The 18,916-nt window shown below is 45.2% G+C and overlaps 2 protein-coding genes across 3 annotated transcripts; one reads left to right on the top strand and one right to left on the bottom strand.

Moving 5' to 3' along the window:
• Nucleotides 1-333: 333 nt before the first annotated feature.
• LOC121837488 lies at nt 334-2,763 on the bottom strand. The gene has a single exon (XM_042293084.1). The coding sequence runs from the start codon at nt 2,761-2,763 to the stop codon at nt 334-336; it is 2,430 nt and encodes an 809-aa protein (XP_042149018.1).
• Nucleotides 2,764-3,943: 1,180 nt separating this feature from the next.
• On the top strand, nt 3,944-18,859 carry LOC115316013. Of its 2 annotated transcripts, XM_040215296.2 has the most exons (10): nt 3,944-4,504; nt 5,513-5,613; nt 6,036-6,227; nt 6,368-6,403; nt 6,471-6,555; nt 10,174-10,323; nt 10,660-10,875; nt 12,656-12,830; nt 15,959-16,035; nt 18,372-18,859. In XM_040215296.2, exons 1-10 carry the CDS (start codon nt 4,358-4,360, stop codon nt 18,645-18,647), a joined length of 1,455 nt encoding a protein of 484 aa, XP_040071230.1. In that variant the 5' UTR covers nt 3,944-4,357; the 3' UTR covers nt 18,648-18,859. The 2 variants fall into 2 exon arrangements, with proteins under 2 accessions (XP_040071230.1, XP_040071231.1); XM_040215297.2 differs by lacking the exon at nt 6,368-6,403 and having other exon boundaries at nt 3,947-4,504.
• Nucleotides 18,860-18,916: the final 57 nt, after the last annotated feature.

Genomic DNA, 18,916 nt, shown 5'->3' with positions numbered 1-18,916 from the left:
ACAATTCATGAATTAAAGGGAAGCTGCCCTTGCAATCAATTTTTATTGACATACTTTTCAGCTGTTAGAAATTATTAAACCAATGCTGCAATCGAATTGTGTGGACAAAATTTTCCGTCTGAAGTAATTGGAAAAGTTGGTGCGTGTTTGCCAGCAATACCTTAGGCCGCAACGCGAGTGGGGGTGCACGCGTCACATACCCGGGTTTCGAAGCATAAACATACAACTGACAGGGCCTCTGAGTGCAAGCAGAATGTTTACTGCAACATTTATTCTTTCACATATGTACAATGTCTCTGAACAGACCACAGCAACTTCACTCGAGTGCAAACCTTACAGTACTTCCCATCTGGGCACAACTTCACTCTCATTGTATAAATCTAAAGCACAGTGAAGCGTGTCATCTTCTTCAGCCTTCACGAGTTTCAGCTCGCTAGACTTGCGCACCTGATAGCAAAACCTGTGCCGATCAAAACCTTTGTTCGTTAGCAATTCAATCAAAATGAATAGCTTGCGTTCGGCAACATACAGAGCTTCCACTCTACAGAAGTGTGGCTCGGCATCCTGGGAAGGTTTCACCAGGACAGTACCACACCGGTACTCACGGTGGTCGAGTGACGCACGCGACACCTGGCGCGCACTCAGTGGCAGGACTCCTTGAGCGCAAGGAGGTAGAGCGCTCTGCTCAACTGGCTTGCCAGATGGGGTCACGAGGTCAGAATCAAATGAAAACTCCTTCAGCTGGTGACTCAGCATCAGCTGATGCCGTGTTGACAGGGTTCGAGTGATGTTGCGGAAGTTCTTGACGCGCGAGGCGAGGCTCTTAAAATATTGATGCTTGGCCTCAAATCTCATTGACCAAAACTGTGGCAGTGGTCCAAGTTCTCGAATCAGTCTGGCGTAATGCACCAGGTAGTGCATCTTGGGAGTTATGGCTGCAGCACCATATCGCTGTGCAAAGTCCACGAGAAAGGTCTGCACAGTCGTCTCTAAGTACGGAAGGTACTCGCATGGTATTACCGTAGCAAAGACGATGTCCACAATCTCGCGGAACTGCAGATATAACTCCCAGTCCGCATCACCTTCTGGGACCAGGTCCCCAAGAATCAGACCCAGGAGTCTGAGAAGGCACCACTTTTCAGAAGCAGTGCCCTTCAGGTTCGCTTTGCTTGTCAGAAAGGACCTGTTCATTGCAACAGGCTTGTTCTTTTTGTCATTCCATCCGTACTCGAATGAAGCTATGTAATCCAAATCGCTGTATGCCAGCGTGCCCCCCTGAACTAATGCCTTCAAAACTTGTCGGAGAATGCACTCAAACCCCCCTTCCAAAATGTCATGCATCAGGTCGGGAGGCAACTGACGCGTGACGTCGAAGTAGGGCAGTTCCAGCAGTATGGAGCGTTCAGTGACACCATAAAGTTTCTTGTTGGCGATCGGATTAATAGCAATGGCTTGCAGGTGCTGCTCATGTGCCTGAGCTGAACGCAGGGCACAGGAATCCTCAGTTGTGACCTCTAGCAGACTTTTAGATGCTGCCATACAAAAGCGGCATACCCTGCCCTGACTAAAACAGCATGAAAACCCTCCAAGGCGGTTCATGGACAGATTGTCTCCACACACGCATAGCACAAACACTTGTGCATTGCGCACTGCTCCTCCGCTCGTGAACGTAAGCCCAGATGAGTGCAGTTCCTTAAGATCACTGATGAATGGCTTCAGAATGACGTCCAAGCCATACTGCTGTACATCTTCATACTTCACAAGGAGCACCAGGTAGATGGATCTCAGCTGTGACCTGTGCCTTGGATGCAGGTTCAGCAAGGTGAAATACACGGCGAGCAGCTTATGCACGCCCCGTTTCGCTCCTAGGGGGTTACATATCTCTACCTCGTCGCTGTATAGCATCAGAAAAATGGTGTACTGCACTCCTTCCGCAATAAGATCCCTGAAATCTTGGAACAGGAGCCCATCAGTGAAGTCGGCATACACCTTGGGGTCGTCACGGCGCAGTTGTGGTGTGTAGATTTGGGCAGCGATGTCAGGAACCTCGCACAGCTTTGCAAGGAGTCTCGGGACTGGAACATAGTGATAGCAGCCCCCTTCAGTACCGAGATCACATTTTACTGGCTCGACATATGGAAAATGTGTCTTTGCATATTGTTCTCTCATGTGTTTGCTTTGTATCCCCTCAAAAAGGCGGGGCAGGAACGAACATTCCAACAGTGAGATGGCATCTGGGGACAGAGCAGACGCATCAATCTTGGCTGCGATTTCAGCAGCATATGCCTTGATGATGCGCTCAAAAACAAGTTGCAGATTGCCGAAGATTTTTTCGGCCACAGTGTGTGCCAGTTTGTGGTTTTCAGTTGTGTTGAAAAAGAAGTTCCAAATAGCAGCTTTGGCTTCTGTCACAAAATCGCTGAACTCTTCTCTTTCTGGAGATCCGCTGCTTTGTTGCGGCTGGGGCGCTTGTGGCATTTCAGCATCGTCACTCAGAACCCCTTGGTCAGTGGCTGGGCAGTCCTGGATTTCATTTCTTCGGTCGCGGTCGAAGGCACTTCCAGTGCTTTCCAGCAGATCCCTGTGACACCGATAAAGGTGAGTTTTGTACGATGAAAACCGGTTGTAGCTATTTGTGCAACCGGCGATTCCACAATATACTGTGAAGTTGTCGTCACCGCTATGAACGACTCCGATGTGGTTGACCACCTTCGTGAACTGTTCAGAAAAGTATGGGCACCTTGGACAGTATCTTATTACCATTTTTCTTTACGGAACAATAAGCAACTTGTGACACGTTAGTAAACCATGGTATTTGGTTTCGACGCGAAGGCACGTTGTCGAGTACTATTACAGTAGTTCACTGTAGTAACATTCAGCACCATTCACACCATGATACCACAGTGTTGCCAGACGGCCCCACAAAAAACCGCCAAATCGCTGGGGAGTATAGCCCAAATATAGCCAAAGACAAATATAGCCTAACTAGCCATCCTTATCCATAAAACAAAATATAGCCAAAACTAAAAACAATTATTTTAAAGCCTTTTACTGTCAATTTTCACGCGCATACAAGACACGTTGCATTTTCTTTTTCAACCCTCAGGTGCACCACACTTTGTGCACATTATGTCCCTTATGAAGGTTTCAAAAATTTGTTTCGGAAGGATAAAGATCCGTGCAGCACTGACCCTTCCTTTGTAGGTTTTCAGAAATACAGAACAAACAAAGACAGCTTTATTGTGAAGTCCGGGAGATATGATCACACAGTAAAAGAACAAAATACAGAAGGAGAACAGTAAGAACACTGTTTCAAACCAGAACCCCAATATCTAACACGGACACCCGTCTCATTTTCTTTGTGTAGAATATGTGTGTCCCCCATTCCTGTTCACTGTGCTTTGTTGGGGTGGGCGACGACTGGAAGGTAGTCAATTGTTTAGCGGTGAAGCTGCGGACTTCTCATTCTTAGGAACTTGGGTGCCTAAGGATTCTCAAATATGGGCATCAAAGCAGCGTTTGGAAAGTTCAGTCTAGGTTCAGGTAGAAGACGTGCTACCGGGCCTGTGGTAATAGTGCAATTTGTTTGGTTAGCTCCACTGCACTGTGAGAAGACCGCTTCATTGTGAAAACCCCGAAGTTTGAAACCAATTGGCGACTCCCTAGCCGGGGGGAAGGGGCAGAAGAATGATGTTTAGTTTTTTTGTTTTTTTTTGCCCGATCCCTTGAAGGTTATCCTGGTGATATCCCACGCTGCCTGGTGATAGTTAGGGGGTTGAAAAGACGGGAGAAATCACGTTTTTGTTTTTTTAGACTTAAACTAGGTGGCGCAAGCTACCGCCCGTTACAAAGGGTATAGTCGTTAACATTTATCCACCCGCTAGCCGAAACTGGAGCCAAAATCAGATTGACTAGCAAGATAGCGAAAATGTTTTCTTATATTATTTTTGATTATGCAGTATTGAATTGGTACAATGTAACAAAGCAAAAACGCCTTATGACCCACAATTTTGTAATAAAAACATCACCACGAAAAACTAAAATTATCCAGTCCACGTGCAAGCCGCGGCTTGCGCGGCTTGCACGTGCGTGCTGAGACCAACGGTTGTGTGCCCGTAGCCCTACCGCCCTACATCCGGAAGCGACAACAAAAAAGGATCGGCGCGCGGTTTCCACAACGGCTGCGTGGCTGCTTTGTGGTTCAAAGCGAAAGCAGGGAACTACGTTGCTACGTTGGTTGGACTTTCTCGGCGTTCCCGCATCACCCTATCTTTTCCAAGTTCGGCGACGGTTTCCTCAGCTGTGGAGACCTCAGTTAACGAGCGTGGCTGGCGTGGCTTAACGCGGAAGTGGTGCAATGAGCGCGATTGAGTGCTTGGTGTCGTACGGCGCACACAAGATAGTTGTCGTTGTTGACGGAGAGCATAAGCGCGCCGATTTAATTCGGACCCTTGCTGGCAATGTGCTGTTCCAAGGAGTGGACCTGCAAACAAGCCACATCCAGGTGAGCTCACTTACGTCATTTGTGCTTTGTGCGGGGTCAGCGTGGGACCGGGCAGCACTTGTATAAGAGTGCGGTACGATGAAGAACGAACTTGAAGCTCCGAATCCAGCACGCGCTCATGGCCATTCTCCGCGTGCACGCTTTTGTAACCAAGGCTACAAAGCTCTCGCTGGAAGTGGAGCTTTAGTACGTTCTTAAACTTTGTGGCAATGAAGTCAAAGCTATGTGCGATCACGCAACTTGAGCGCCGATTAAGACTGTGCAGGGGCTATCCTCGTCGGATTCGCGGCGGAAAGTTGCCCGCGAGAATCTGCGTCTCCAACTAAGCAAACGGCACCAAGCGTTTGAAATGCCAAGCCTGGGTCTCGCGCTGGTGCGCCCTTCTACATAAAATTGTTTGGTCAAGCACATGCTTTTAGGCCCTCTCTAAACTGCTTCGTGATTTCTCCACGACATGACCGAACAGTTTATGTAAAAAGGCGCATTAGCACGAGACCCTCGCTAGACATCTTGGCATTTCAAGCGCTTGGTGCCTTTTGCTGAGTTGGAGCTCGCCCGTTCGATGCTCATTGAAATCGAAACGGGTTCATGCGTGGATCGAATACAGGATCACTAAACTTTTCAGCGCTAGCCCTTTCTACGTGTTCTGAGCTGTTGGAAGTAATCTTATGACTATGCCCACAGTGTAATTTTTCTTTTGTAAAAATTTACGCTGAACTACACACCGGCTCACTGAAAATTTCCTTTCATATTTTTTGAACCAAGTAATGTCGTGTTCTTAAACTTCAGCATTTTGTACAGGCAGCTAGCGTCAGGGTATGGCGGAGGAGTATCAGCTTTCTGCGATGCATCACCACTTGTGACCAGGAGGCCGTTTTAGGATATGGATACGTGTAGGCCCGTCAGAGATTTTTGTGAAGTGTTCTCTGGTTTTACTTGTGCATACCTTAGGTTACGTGTGTTGACAGTGATGCCTATAACTTTCCTTTCATTCTTTTGTCGCACAAGGTATACCATCCTCGGTATAAAACAGATGTGGACCTCATGGAGGGCACGATCCTCGAGGATGCAGCGCTGGTAACCATTTCTTTGGATGAGTCACAGTTCAGGTGGGTAAAAATGCTTGCAAAGACTGAAGCAGTCAGGCATGTGTGCTTCAAGTGCTGTTATCAGGACTGACAACAACGATGCCTCTGCAAGAAAATGTTCAAGACTGTCTCTGTAGCATAATTGGGCTCAACTTGTTTTTGACATCATGTATAGATGCTGGCTTTTAGCAGTTGAAACCGAGTCTTCTAGGTAGAAACAATGCAGCTATAGTTGTTTGCACTTTTGACATGTTTTGGTTTCCCTGTGGGATAAAAGATAAGATATACACGTGTCTGTGTGAACAAGTTATGACCTAAAATTTGGTTCCTGTACTTCAAAACAAATTAAATCAAGGGCATTCTTGTATTCAAAATTGTTCAGTGTTTTTTTTTTTTTTTCTTTATTTTAACTGAAGCGAATATGTTTTATTTTATATATCTAGAATCATGGATGTCGTCATTCAAGAGGACTCTGCACCATCGAAAGCTCCGTCGAAAGCTCCATCGGAATACAGGTTTCCAAAAGTGCCATTGGACATCGCGCAGGCATTACAAAAACACACGAGGGGGCAGTACCTGCCTTGCCGATCGAGGATCATTCAGTGGCTCTTCCACGACCTGTGCCTCTACGACCTGTAAGTTCAAGTTGGGACTGAACTAACTCCTAATTTTTAGTGGCTCAAATGAGCACATGTGCATATTTTTTTTTTATTCTTTAGACAGCTCTTTGACAAATCAATACAAATCCAATCTTCATATTTTGGCTCTCTGGCAGGAAACACTGGGCACGCTTCTTTCTTCATCATAAATGGTGATTAATGCTCCTATTCATTGATTTTTCCAATTGATGGCACTATGTCTCTCCTTTACTTGTGCAGGTACCCGGATAAGCTCTATGCCGAGGCCGCAAGGTGCCTTGTGGAAAACTTCCCAACTCTGAAGGACACCACAGGATCTGGTTTTGTGAGTAACTAGATGCAATTTCACTTTAATTATTAGCCTGCACTCATTTAAACAAATGTGTACGAAGTACTCGCCAAACATTTAAAGGACACATGCAAAGGAAAAAAACTTTTTTTTTAAACGGCTTACGTGGAAAAAGGATGTCATAAAACGATTTTACAACGAAGAAAAAGTGATTGGTGCTTACACTAGGTGCTGGGAGTCCCCATCTAAGAGTGCATGCAAGGGCTCTAGCCGCTAGGAAATGGCTATACACCCCGTGCGGGACCTATAAGGGGCGCTTTGAAAACCGCACGCAGCGCCACTTGCACTGCGGCTGGAGGCAGTACTGAGAGTCGTAGCAGAAGACTTTGGCTCTTTGCTTCGGAAGCTATGGCGGCGCAAGTGCCCGTGGCAGGAACATTTGTCCTTCGAGCTGGTTTTAAAGATATTATAGTGGGATCGTTCTTCCGCGATGCCACACAAAGAAAGGCAAAAAACTTAATTAAAGTTTTTTGCCGAACGGTTTGCTATGGCGGCGTCAGTCTTTAAGGCCAAATGTGTGCGTCTCGCAAGAAGCTTACTTCATAATTATTTAGTTATAGCCCCTTCCCCTTGCAAACCCGGAGCGCTCGCAGATTCAGAACTTCGAGCATCCAGTCGCGAGCAATCTCAGCGGCACACGCAGCAGCCAAGCGGAGATGCTCTGTCCAGCGTCGCCGTCACCGCCTGCCTCGCTGCCAGCCGAGACCTCCGACGCTCAGATGCCCCGTGATCGGAAAGCCGTCCCGGGTGAGGGCGGTTTTATCCGAAATGCAAAACATACCGCTTGGTTCTACAGCCTTTGACTCTTCCCACGAAATAATAACCAAGGATGCTCAGCGCTCTCGTGTACGTATACGCGCATGTTGATTCCAGCTTCGGGTACTTGGCGCGAACGTCACCACAGACGGCGGTCGGCATGGTCGGCACCGCTTAGTCGACATTCGAACAGCTTGTAAAAAAGACACATCCAACTGATGTTGTCATATCGAAAAGTACTGCTACCGTAACCGGCGCAATCGCTGTCGTGTAGCTGTGACAGAAACGGCATAGAAATCAAAACCAATGTATTGCGAGTGGCTGCAAATCAAACTTCACGCGTGCGAGCGTATGCGCCGTCGCTATATAGCGAGCACCTCCCAACCGCTCCCTGCACTCCACCTCTTTCGGGCAGAGTGGTTCGAGTTGCACAGCGAGCGCCCGACCGTCTCCAGATCTGCAAGTGACACAGAAACACATCGCTCGCGATGTTCAAGGGCCACAGGGATCCGCTTGGCAAGCGCGCCGAGCGCTCCGGATTTGCAAGGGGAAGGGGCTATTAGGTTGTCACGCCTTCATGCTCAGAAAGTGATTGGTGCTTACACAGTACCCGTGTACTTGCAAAACGTTAAATCCTTTTAGATTTACTGATGACCCAGATGCAACTGCGGCGTTCCTATGTTGTGACCGCGGCTTCGGTTCATGACGATTTGCAGTAGAGTCGCCGCGTCTCACGCAATGCTTCACTTAAATTTGTCGCTGCAGTGTAACAACCTCTTTCTTTGTTTATCTTGCTTGCCAAAACGTAAGCCTGATTTACACATGCATGTTCGAAGCGACCAAAGCGACTACAAACAACAAAAACTGGCTGGAGTGACGAGCCTAGCAATGCTCCAAGCTCGTCGTTCCGGTCGTTTGTAATTGCGGTCGGGTCGAATGTGCATGTGTGAATTAAGCTTTGAACTTTGGCATGCACTTCTATCATTACAGGGTCCGCACAGTGCACTTATGCGGGCCGCAAAGCCGGGCTTTGTTTTTTCCGGCAGACCCTGTAGTTTTAATAGCCCTGCTACTCTTCGTTGTACCTTCATTCTACCAAGTACTCGTAGCGCTGCGGTGCCGCAAAGTTTTTTTATGTGATTAATATCCTAGCTAACTCAATCCACTTTTTAATGGTCCTAGCAAATAAAATAAAACCTGCACAGCTCTGGCTGTCCTTGCATTGTATTCCCAAATTTTGTAAATCTGGCATTTTTATAGTGAGAAAGCTCAGGGGTAGACTCATTACAATGTTCCCTCAATTTTGTTGAGTATTAAAATTTCTTGCATGCATGTTTCTTTTCTCTTCAGCTAGACGACAGCAGGAACATCACGCAAACTCACTGCACTTGTAGAGGTGGTGTCTCAGGGCAGTGCAAGCATTCAGAAGCAATGATTATGTATTACTGCTGCATACCTGCCAACTCTTTCGAATTTTTCGTAAAATGTACAAATTGGTACTAATTTTACGATTTTACAAATCTTGCTTTACATCTTACAAAAAATAAAAATTATAAAAAAAAAATTTGTAACATCTTTTTTTGTATAATTGTTGCTGGCGGTATCTTGCACCACCACAAGAGGGCGATACGTACCGTCCATGGCAGCGTCATGGTTTTTACTATCTGTCTATCCGGTGGTCATGTATCCAAAACCAATCCAAAGCCCAAAGCCTTTGTTCGTGTGTTCGACAGCGCTTGTTGGTTCGGCGTGTTCAGACGTGGTTGGGCGTTTCTGGTTCGGCCAGTTTCGAGGCGAGGAGTGCGGCCTCTGTGTTTGTTGCACATGTAATCGTAGCATTCCCCTGGTCGTGGGGGCTTCGCGGCTCAATGGCGAACTCCAAACCTCAAAAGAGGTACTTTCAGGTGTTCATGAAGCCCTACACGGTGGAATTCCCGTGCCTCGTGCCGTATAAAAAGGGAGAGAAGTTTGGATTCTGTAACACGTGCATGTGTGATGTAAGCGTTTCGCACGGTGGCAAGGCTGACATTAAGCTGCACATCGTTTCGCGTAAATCTCCCGGCGGTGGCGGAAGTTTTACGAATTTGAAAGTTCACAGGTTGGCAGGTATGCTGCTGCTGAATGCTTTCACATATTCAGCAGCGCGGATTACTGCCATACGACAAATTCTTTCATTGCATTTTTCCGAAAACAGTGTACTGTTGTTGCTGCCCGACAAAGCGCAGACGAGTTGAGAAACTGTGAAACTACGTCCCCGTGGGGCATGACGTGTACCTGTTGGTACAACCTACCACGCAGCAATTCATGATACCAATTAACAGCGCATTAACGACGCAGTGGCGGCTCCGCGGCGGCAGAATTGGTATGGCAACGGCAGCGGCACGGCGAGGTTTCCCTCTACTAGGATTCTCGAAGCCTATCTTCTCTGACAGCTGCGTGGCGGCACATCAGTTGCCGTACATGGAGTGTATGGACGTTTAAGGGATGGAGGAAGGTTCTACGCTTTCAAACATGGCGGCCTCAGTGAATGGGCGGAGATGAGGGTTCTGCGGCTGAACCGAATTTATTGATGAAACTATCGCATTTACAAAACAAAGTTGTAAGATATGTAATAACGTCAAATGGGTTTCAGCGGCATAGTTTCAAGCAAATGGTCTTTAATAGCTTGGTTAGGTGAAGTCCTCTTATTCAGTGTGTTGCTAGAATGTGATATTATGGTAGATATGTTTCTTAATACATGCCCATGTGAGATGTGATGTGCTGTATACAAGAGATACCATTTTGCCAGGATTATTTTTAAACAAGCTCTCTGAAATTCTTTTTTGTGGGTACATCCAGGACTCCTGGCGCGTTGCCATGCGATATAAAGCAAAACGTGAACGGTCAAAGCTGCGGATGCAGGACAACACTGAAAAGCAGGCTTCACCGCGGAATCAGCCGCGGGCATCGAGGGACCCTAACCCAAAGCGGGTGACGAGGCCTGGGACGGTAGGAGAGATTGTTTCATGGAGACTCTTTTCTATTTTAATGGGGCACTAAAGTGCTTTCTTTACATCCTCGTTTTATGGTCACGAAGGTAGAAGAAGCATCCCAAAATATCTAAAATTACTAACATGTGCGGCCAATTTGCATATTAAAAAAAGTGATCAAAGATCCTGACACCGTTGACACAGTGACTGACGGCGCTCGTCAGCTACTCGCAAGTGATGGGTTCCCACGTGGAGTCATGACCATAAAACGAGGTTTCAAAAAGCACTTTAGTGCCCCTTCAAGAATTGGTAAGCCTTGATACTAATTTTTTTACTTTTGTGTAATATATTTCAGAACATAGTGCTGCCAGCACATGGAGAGGATGCCGAAAGCCTGCAGGGCCATATCATCAACATGGAAAAAGAACTGCGAAAAGCAAATCCAAATGTCGCCTATGTTTCCGACTCCATGTCGAGGACACTTGCTACACGGCGGGCATGGATAACCACTGATCACCCAAGTGTGGCAGCCATTGTTGCAAAATACCCTGCTTTTGAACATAGCAGTTTTGTAAGTATTATTGAAGGTAGGATTTTAAAAGGGCTGTGCAACTATTTTAACATTAAAAAGAATTCTTAGTTTGTAATTTTTAGATTGTTTACCTTGTCAAGTGATAGAAGTAGCTTCTCTTTCCTCGGAAATAATGCCATAACTTTGAGGAATCGAAAAATGAAAACGGACTATTTCTCTATCTGCATTCGCAACGTGGCGGCAGTGTGAAACATGTAGCACTGCATTACTGAGGGATGATGTTATAAGTGTCCTCTCTGTTGGGATGGTGGCACCATCTCCTTGTGTTGACTAAAACCATGTTCTACGCTCTTTTGCCTGTCGTGCGACCTTGACGTCAGTGGTGCTCATATCTTACTTGCGTCACTACCACGGGAACCGGACGTCTCCTCGAAATTAAAAAAGCGTCTTACGTTTGAATCTTTTTTTTTTTTTTTTTTTTTTTTTTTTTTTTTTTTATGAAAATTTGGGTTTGTAGGAAAAAAAACTGTTTTCTATTCTAGAGATGGTGAAGACTAACTCCCAGGCTTAACGTCCCAAAGTTCGAAAATTGTTGCACAGACCCTTTAAACAGGCACTGAAGACCGTTTTGAGATCCTCATTTTGAGGTCATAACTAGGGTTTGGTGTTTTTGGTTCAAAGCGATAAAAGTATGCCGAATTAACTTTCGGAAATTCGGTTGATCCAGTCTTCCTGTGTCAAGTTTGCTCTTGTCCTCTCAAGATAGAGTCTCAACTGCTGGCATTGTATTTTATTCCTTTGATTTTTTCTCAAAGAGAAAGAGGGCAGGTCATCTTGTCTGATCTAATTCAGGTTGTATTGTAGGGGACACCGAAAAAAAACACGCTACTATCTAGCACACACCATCACGCTTCCACTTTGGTTAAAAGAAATTCAGTTTGCTGCTGTACGAGCATGTTGCCAGTAGAAACTAACCAGCTTTGGCAGTCCTCAAAATGGGAAGGAAGAGAAGGCATGCCAAAAATGAACATTGTCTAGAACAGCACAAAGAGTCTGCGCACCACATCAAAGTGAAAACTACACTGTCCTAATTTGTTTAAGGAAAGTTGAAAATACAGCAACAGATAAAATAGTTAAGTGCCTAATGTACTGCACTTTGGATGGACAAGCATAAAAAGAGTGTATTTCATCATTACCTATTCATAGACAAAAACCGGTTAACTTGCATCTGTAATATACTTACCAATAAAAACCAAAAACATCATTTAGAAAAAAAAACAAAAGTATGCCAAATTTCAGAGGAAAAAAAAAACAAAAACTCAGAACCCTAATCATAACTTAATATAAGAAGCATCCTTAAAAACCTGAAATTACATTCATGCATGGCCGATTGCCTTATTAAAAAAAAGTGATCAAAGATTGCGACAGTTACTGTTGTTGGAGACAGACACATGGTGCTACCAAACCTTCCTGAATATGGTCGAACGACGGACAGTGCTCGGCAGCCAGCTGCGAGCGATGGGTTCCCGCCGTCCACACCGGAACCTATCGCTTGCAGCTGGCTGATGAGCATTGTCCGTCGTTCAACCATATTCAGCAAGGTTTCGTAGCACCATGTGTCCGTCTGCAACAACGGTAACTCACAATCTTTGATCACTTCATTAATAAGGCGATCCGCCGCGTGTGAATGTAATTGCGGGTTTTTTAGGACGCTTAGAACTCGTAGACAGAGTTATGATCATAAAAGCACTTTAGTGCCCCTTTAAGTGTTCCAGAAACACAGTTCACTTGCCTTGACATCTTTTCTTTTTTAATACAGTTGCAGCAAGAGTTTACTGCTGTGACAAGCAAGTCAATGGAGGTCAGCTTGGCGGCCTGCCTGTCCGAGAGCTGCCTGCGGATCTTGGATGCCGCTAGGAAGAAGCGACACCTGTGTAGCTTTTTCGAGGATCTGGACCGACGGGTCGCACAAGGGGACAAAGGCCCGGAAGATGGTAGGACTTGATGGTTCAAATAACTTGGGGTTGATAAGATGAATACTGCAGGAAGGCTACAATGCTCAGTCTTCCTGTGCTTAATCTTTGTTTAGATAGATTAGGTAGAAAGGAGAGAAATGTACTATTTGGGCGTGTTGGTAGCTTTTATACACTTAGAAAGAGGAGACACATAAGAGATGACACAGACAGGACAATCTTTCACCTTTGACTACATTTCTTTTAGACTTCAAGCACAGCGTACAACCATTCTGTGGGAAGAAGATAATGGGTAATTGCTTGGGGGAAGGGGGCGCAAAACGATTGCAAGCCAGGTGGAATGCGAAGGTATGGACATGAATAACGCTGCTTTGGATTCCTAACATGCAATTTTTATTCACGGGGGAAAATGCCCTGGCTGCGCTCCTAATTTCGCTGCCATGACGAATTTGGGGAGCCACTGCAAGTTTGTCAGAGAAATAATCTAGGCTTTTTGGATGTTGACTGAGCCCACAGAATATTAGGTTCCCCACCCATCTCTCTATAGCAAAAAGGATTAGCCATTCTGAGGCTGACAATGGACGTTGAGCATTGAAAAACACTGTAAGGCAATGAGTTCAGCAGAGTCTACTACGCAGACGCCCCTTCTCGCTGTAATTCCCATCTGCCCCCCCGCCCCTTCCGCTTAGAAGCATCTTTGTATGCCAATCCTTTTGCCCCCCCCCCCGTCTGACTTAAAGGGGCCCTGCAATCATATTTAGGCGTCTACCTTTTTTGTGGTTTCCAGGTCTCTTGGGGTTCGGGCAAGCCAGCAGGCACGGAGAGAGTAACTAAATATGAGTGCGTCATATTTTAACCGGACGACGCGGAACCTCCTCCACCGACGAGGGCGACTCGCGTTGGCGAAAGCGCGCGATATCTGACGTCTTTGGTCCTGGGCTTACTACTGGTCAGAACCGCTAAAATCTTTTTTTTAGTCGAGATACAAAATATAAGTGTCGCGAACCGTTTCAGTTATGTATGAAAGTAGTTTTTGTTCTGTAAATGAGATCAGAAAAGAAAAAAAATGCAGTTTATAAAGTACGGAAACAAGAAATGACCCGTCGACATACCCTCCACCAAGCGGCGAAAAAAACGGCGCATACTAGAAAGGGCTAGTGCGATGAGGCGCCGACGAACGGCGTGCGTAGAAAGGTCCCGGATGTACGCGGCGGCGCTGTGGTCGAGGATCCGACCGGTTCCGAGCGTCCAGAAGGCTTTCGGCGCCGGCTTTGCTGGCGGTTTTGCCATTTGGCGGTATGGCAGCGCGAAGTGGCTCCCGTTCTGCACTGATATTTACCCCGTGTTTGCTGTCGTTTGTGGCCAATGAAGTGTTATGCCGAATTAGTCTTTAATCGTGCAGCAAATGCAATGCGAGCCGCCCTGACCGCCTGCTTCATACAGCCGATCCAACGCGCGCTTTAGTGGCGCCCTCTCGAGCCGTCGACACGGAGTGCGGCAGCCGTGAGCGCTCGATGAGCTCACTATCCCCCCTATTCATTTCCTCTTTCTAGTTGTTTGAGAGAAATGTTGCATGTGCTCTGTAATAGTTTGTTATCTAGTCTCAATAGTATTAAGTTTGAGCCAACATGCCTTATTCGCATTGAGACCTAGACTTAGTTGTGTGGAAGCGTGCTCTTGCTTGTCTATGGTTTCCTATGAGGCATGTGGTAATCAGGGTGTCTACCAATCTGGAAAACCTGGAATTCTCAGGGAATTTTGATTATCTGGAGAAGTCAGGGAATATCAGGGAAGTTAGAAAGTTGGCTACCGTATTTATTCGAATCTAGGCCGGCCTGATTCTAAGCTGACCCCAGAAAGTTTGAAGCCAGCAAAAACAAAAAAAAACTGGCCTCGAATGTAGGCCGAGCCAAAAGACTAGGACACCATTCACAAAAATGAGACATTTATTGGACATGAAGATGTTCAATCTTCATGTTCACCGGATTATGAAGAGGCTGTGGTGACGGCCTTTCACCGGACCACGAAAAGGCCGTGGCGACGGCCTTTAGTGGTCCGGTGAAATCCATCCTCGTTGCGGCGCACTCAAATATCCTCTCCCGTTGCCTCCTGCAACGACGGACAGTTCTTTCATCCATGCTGAAGTCCCGCCCGGCTTCAACGTTCGACGACAACTCTGCGGCTGAAACAACTTTTCTTTTAAAAGCGGAACTATAATGGCAAAAAAACGCCACGCCGCACGCAGGCGTGCGGCGAGCCGTTTCAAGTATTAATGCAGGTGATACTTGATAGTGGTGATACTTGATAACTCCCCATCTACTTAAGTGGCTACTGGCTCGGCTAGTAATGGCTACAATACTTTCTTTTCTAGGTGGCGCCAGCTGCGCGCCACTTTAATTTTACTTGGAAATTGGCACATGTTTTAAAAACCTCGAATCTAAGCTGACACTAGAGTTTGATGTATTGGTATTGGAAAAGACTATCGGCCTAGATTCGAATAAATACGGTAAATCAGGAAAAATTACCAGTGAAAGTGGCGTGGCAGTCTGGATTGAAGGCGATGGTTATGCATCGGCACAGCCATGCTAAATAATGTTGCCCAGAGTTTGTCAGGGAGTTTTATCAAAATAGTCGGGAAGAAACTTGGAAAAGTCAGGAAATTTGAACTCAGTAATTTGGTAGACACCCTGGGTAATTCCCTTATGTCCACAAAGCAGCTGGGTTCCAGGCACTTACACTAAAAACACGGAAAAGGGTACAATGCACAAGCTCTTAGCTTGAAGGGTTGATTTCAATGCACAAGCACGTGCATTACATTCGGGCCTACCTCAGCCTCAACCTCACGTCTGTAGCATTCTAGTAGCTAAGAGCAAAACCTAGTTTCCGAGTAAGAGTAAAATAGATAGTTGTACGCCTTTTCATCATATCAGCCATGATGCTTGTATATCGAAGAGAGTAGAGGTTTTCATATTCTGAGGCAGCATAAGCCAGAAATATTCTTAAGCAACCTTCTGGTTCAGGAGCATGACCTGCTCATACTTTGTGCTGTGTTTTGCCATTTTGTGACTTGTAGAGACAATGTCCTTGAGCCATTTTATGTTTTCGTGGGCAGTTTGTACTAAACGTCATCATGGCCTTTTTCATTACAGAAGTTTTGACAACGGCTGCTCTTTATGTATTGCCGTCGTTGGTTAAGGAGAGAAGCTCTGCCTTTCTCTACCCACATGTAAGTTTCAGGGACCAATCTTGTTCTTCACAGTTTATAATGTAATTGCAGCTTTTTAAATGACTTTGAAGCAGTCTATATACATTCTTACCTGGCTCTTATAAGGCGGCACTAAATTTCTTTTTATGGTGGTAACTTCATCTACACACTCTAAGGTTTTAAAAACCCTGAATTGTGTTGTGTGGGAATATTTATGCAGCGCGGTTTTTGTCTGCATTCAAGTGATGCGACATGTCTCGCACTGTAGATGAGAAATTTAGCCAAAGCAGTACAACCGCCAGCCTGGGGTCTTTACGTACGTAATGCAGTAGTGAAACACGAACGTGTGCCGGTACGATGCTCATCCAGATTGAAACGGGTAGGGGTAGAGACTGAACCCAGGATCCCTGGATTCTGCAGTGCAAGCTTTCGCTACACATACTCCTAGCTGCGACACGGTGCGCTAGGCCACCGATCCCCCCTTAAAAACCTTGGAATTGCAATAATCTGTGGCTTATTCCCATATTCATACCTGCCAACTCTTCTGAGTTTCCGAATTTTGCTTCAAATCTTACGAAAAATTTTTTTTATTTATTTATTTATTTATTTTTAATTCGTTGTTGGCAGTATCTTGCACCACCACAAGAGGGCGATAGGTACTGTCCACGGCAGCGTCGTGGTCCTTACCGTCTTTACTATCCGTGTATCCGGTGGCCACGGATCGGTCCACAGGTTGGCAGGTATGCATATTAGAAAGGTGACCAAACATCGTTACACGCCCCTTGTTCTGAGATATATTGCAGAGTGAAGTTGCCAAGAAAAAGGGAGCTCCTCGACTAATTGCAAGCAATAGCCTGCGGTTACCCATTTGATGACCTTGCCACACATTTTTTTATCAAGTTGACAGCTCATCATCAGAAGGTCTCTGTTGTAGATACAGTCTTTTGGGCATTGTGTCCAAGGTTGGCTTAAGGGTTAAATCTGTCTTCTTTTGGGGGACTGGATTTCGTGTGTTAAGTGACCAGCCGTTCGAAGAAAATGTTTCGATTGTTTTCATTGCCTGAAACGGCTAACAACTATGTATGAGGGCATTTTCAAAATTTCAGAGCAAACAATGACCTAGATTTATATTGTAATTAGAGTTCTAGCTGGTTGCAGTGATTATATGCAGTGGCCATAGCTCTGAAACATTACGCATTACTTGGACAAATAGTGTCGTATTTCTCGGCTTTACATTGTCATGCTCTAGGCATATACGTTTAGTGTCCTGATTGTCACAATTTCAAATGGCATTTTCATACTCCCCATGCCTGCACTGATCACTGAACAAGCACATTTGAACTTTAATATGCATGTACATGGTAACTGAAAAAAGAAACAATTTGTTTTCCAGAACAATATTATCCCCCAAAAAATTATTTTGAGTTAGAAACCGAATAACGTGTGCCGAATTCAACAGAACTGAAAACGCTAAACCCCATGTATATTGCATCGGACGCTGTAGGAATATTTAGGATCCATTTGAGAACTCAAAATGCCAAAAATATTAGAAGAATTACTATAGCACATTGAATTTCAATGCTGTGTGTCCTCACTTCCTACTCTTCTTACTGCTGTTATTTTTTTTTTTGCATTTATCTCTGCATTTTTACTTAGGTGCTTGCATTAATTTTTATGTCTGCTGTAGTAAGTGCTTTGGAAGTGTACATATATGATTTTATGTAATCCTGCTTTTTTGCACCATGCAGATTTGGTAAATTATACACAAAATGTGTGCATCTTAAAATTTTGAGCTCTGCGAAACCGGAACATACCTATCTTTGTCTTGCACTGCTGTAAGCTGCGGCAAACCATGACATTATTGCCATGGTGACCGTAGCTGACTTGACATGGCATTAGTAAAAAAGAGAGCGTGGTAGTGGTAGCAGAGGAATGTGATAATGCACCTTGCACTACATTGTTGTGCTCAGTGCGCAACAGCTTAGGGCACGTAGAGTGGTAGGTCATATTGCGGAACCCAGGGAGACATTGTTCAATTTCTGTCTATTTTAATCTGAATGAGCATCATACTGGCATTTGTTTGTGTATCTACTATGTGAGCGTATTCTCAATCCTATGTTAGCAGTCTTACTGTGCTCACCAAATCACCCATCTACTGCAGAGAACTTATCTGGCCCTTTTGAGGGCTGACTAACTTCATGTTGTCTAAACATCTGCGCAACACAACTTTTTGGGTGGAATGCTTGGCACTTTGTCTCACTTATACAATAACATAATTACAAAAGAAAATATAGAATTTGGAAATGTGTGCCATGGTATTTGTTAATATAATGCTTATTTTTTTTACATTTCTTTAGGACCCAGACGCACTTCAAGCGTACCCAGCAGTGAGCTATGAGGAGAACATCTATGAGTCGTCATCGTTCGTTGTGACCGTGGATGGACTTCATGTTAAGGAAGACTCGCTGCTGGCTGCAATTACAACCATGACTGCCATGTATTGGGTGTTCAATATGGAATTTAGTCCAAGAGCCTCCAAGACAATGCAGTTAATGTCACATGTGTTTGGGGTTAATTCTGGCATCCCAGCTAGCCCTTTGGTGCGGGTGGCCATAGGTATTCTTTGTGGCTAGGTTATCCCACCGGCAGCTGTACACCTTGTAAAGGTTTCTTTTTTATGAATTTCAGGCCAAATTTTAATGAGAAAACTTTGCACCACAGAGCAAAGAGGTTGATCTCATTTTTCTATCTAAAACAATTAAGGTGGGAGGCTGGTCTTTAACTTTTCGTTTTTTATTTTTCATTTATCGGGCTGAACTTTAGTATACTTATGTATTTCTGAGTGATGATTTCAAATAAGCAATTAGTTTTCAGATAGCTTCATTAGATTTTGAGTTATTAA

The sequence above is a fragment of the Ixodes scapularis genome, unplaced genomic scaffold (assembly GCF_016920785.2).
Source record: "Ixodes scapularis isolate PalLabHiFi unplaced genomic scaffold, ASM1692078v2 PGA_scaffold44__24_contigs__length_19508400, whole genome shotgun sequence".
NCBI lineage: Eukaryota > Metazoa > Arthropoda > Arachnida > Ixodida > Ixodidae > Ixodes > Ixodes scapularis.
The sequence above is the reverse complement of the archived record's forward strand: the minus strand, read 5'-3'. Positions and strand labels throughout refer to the sequence as shown.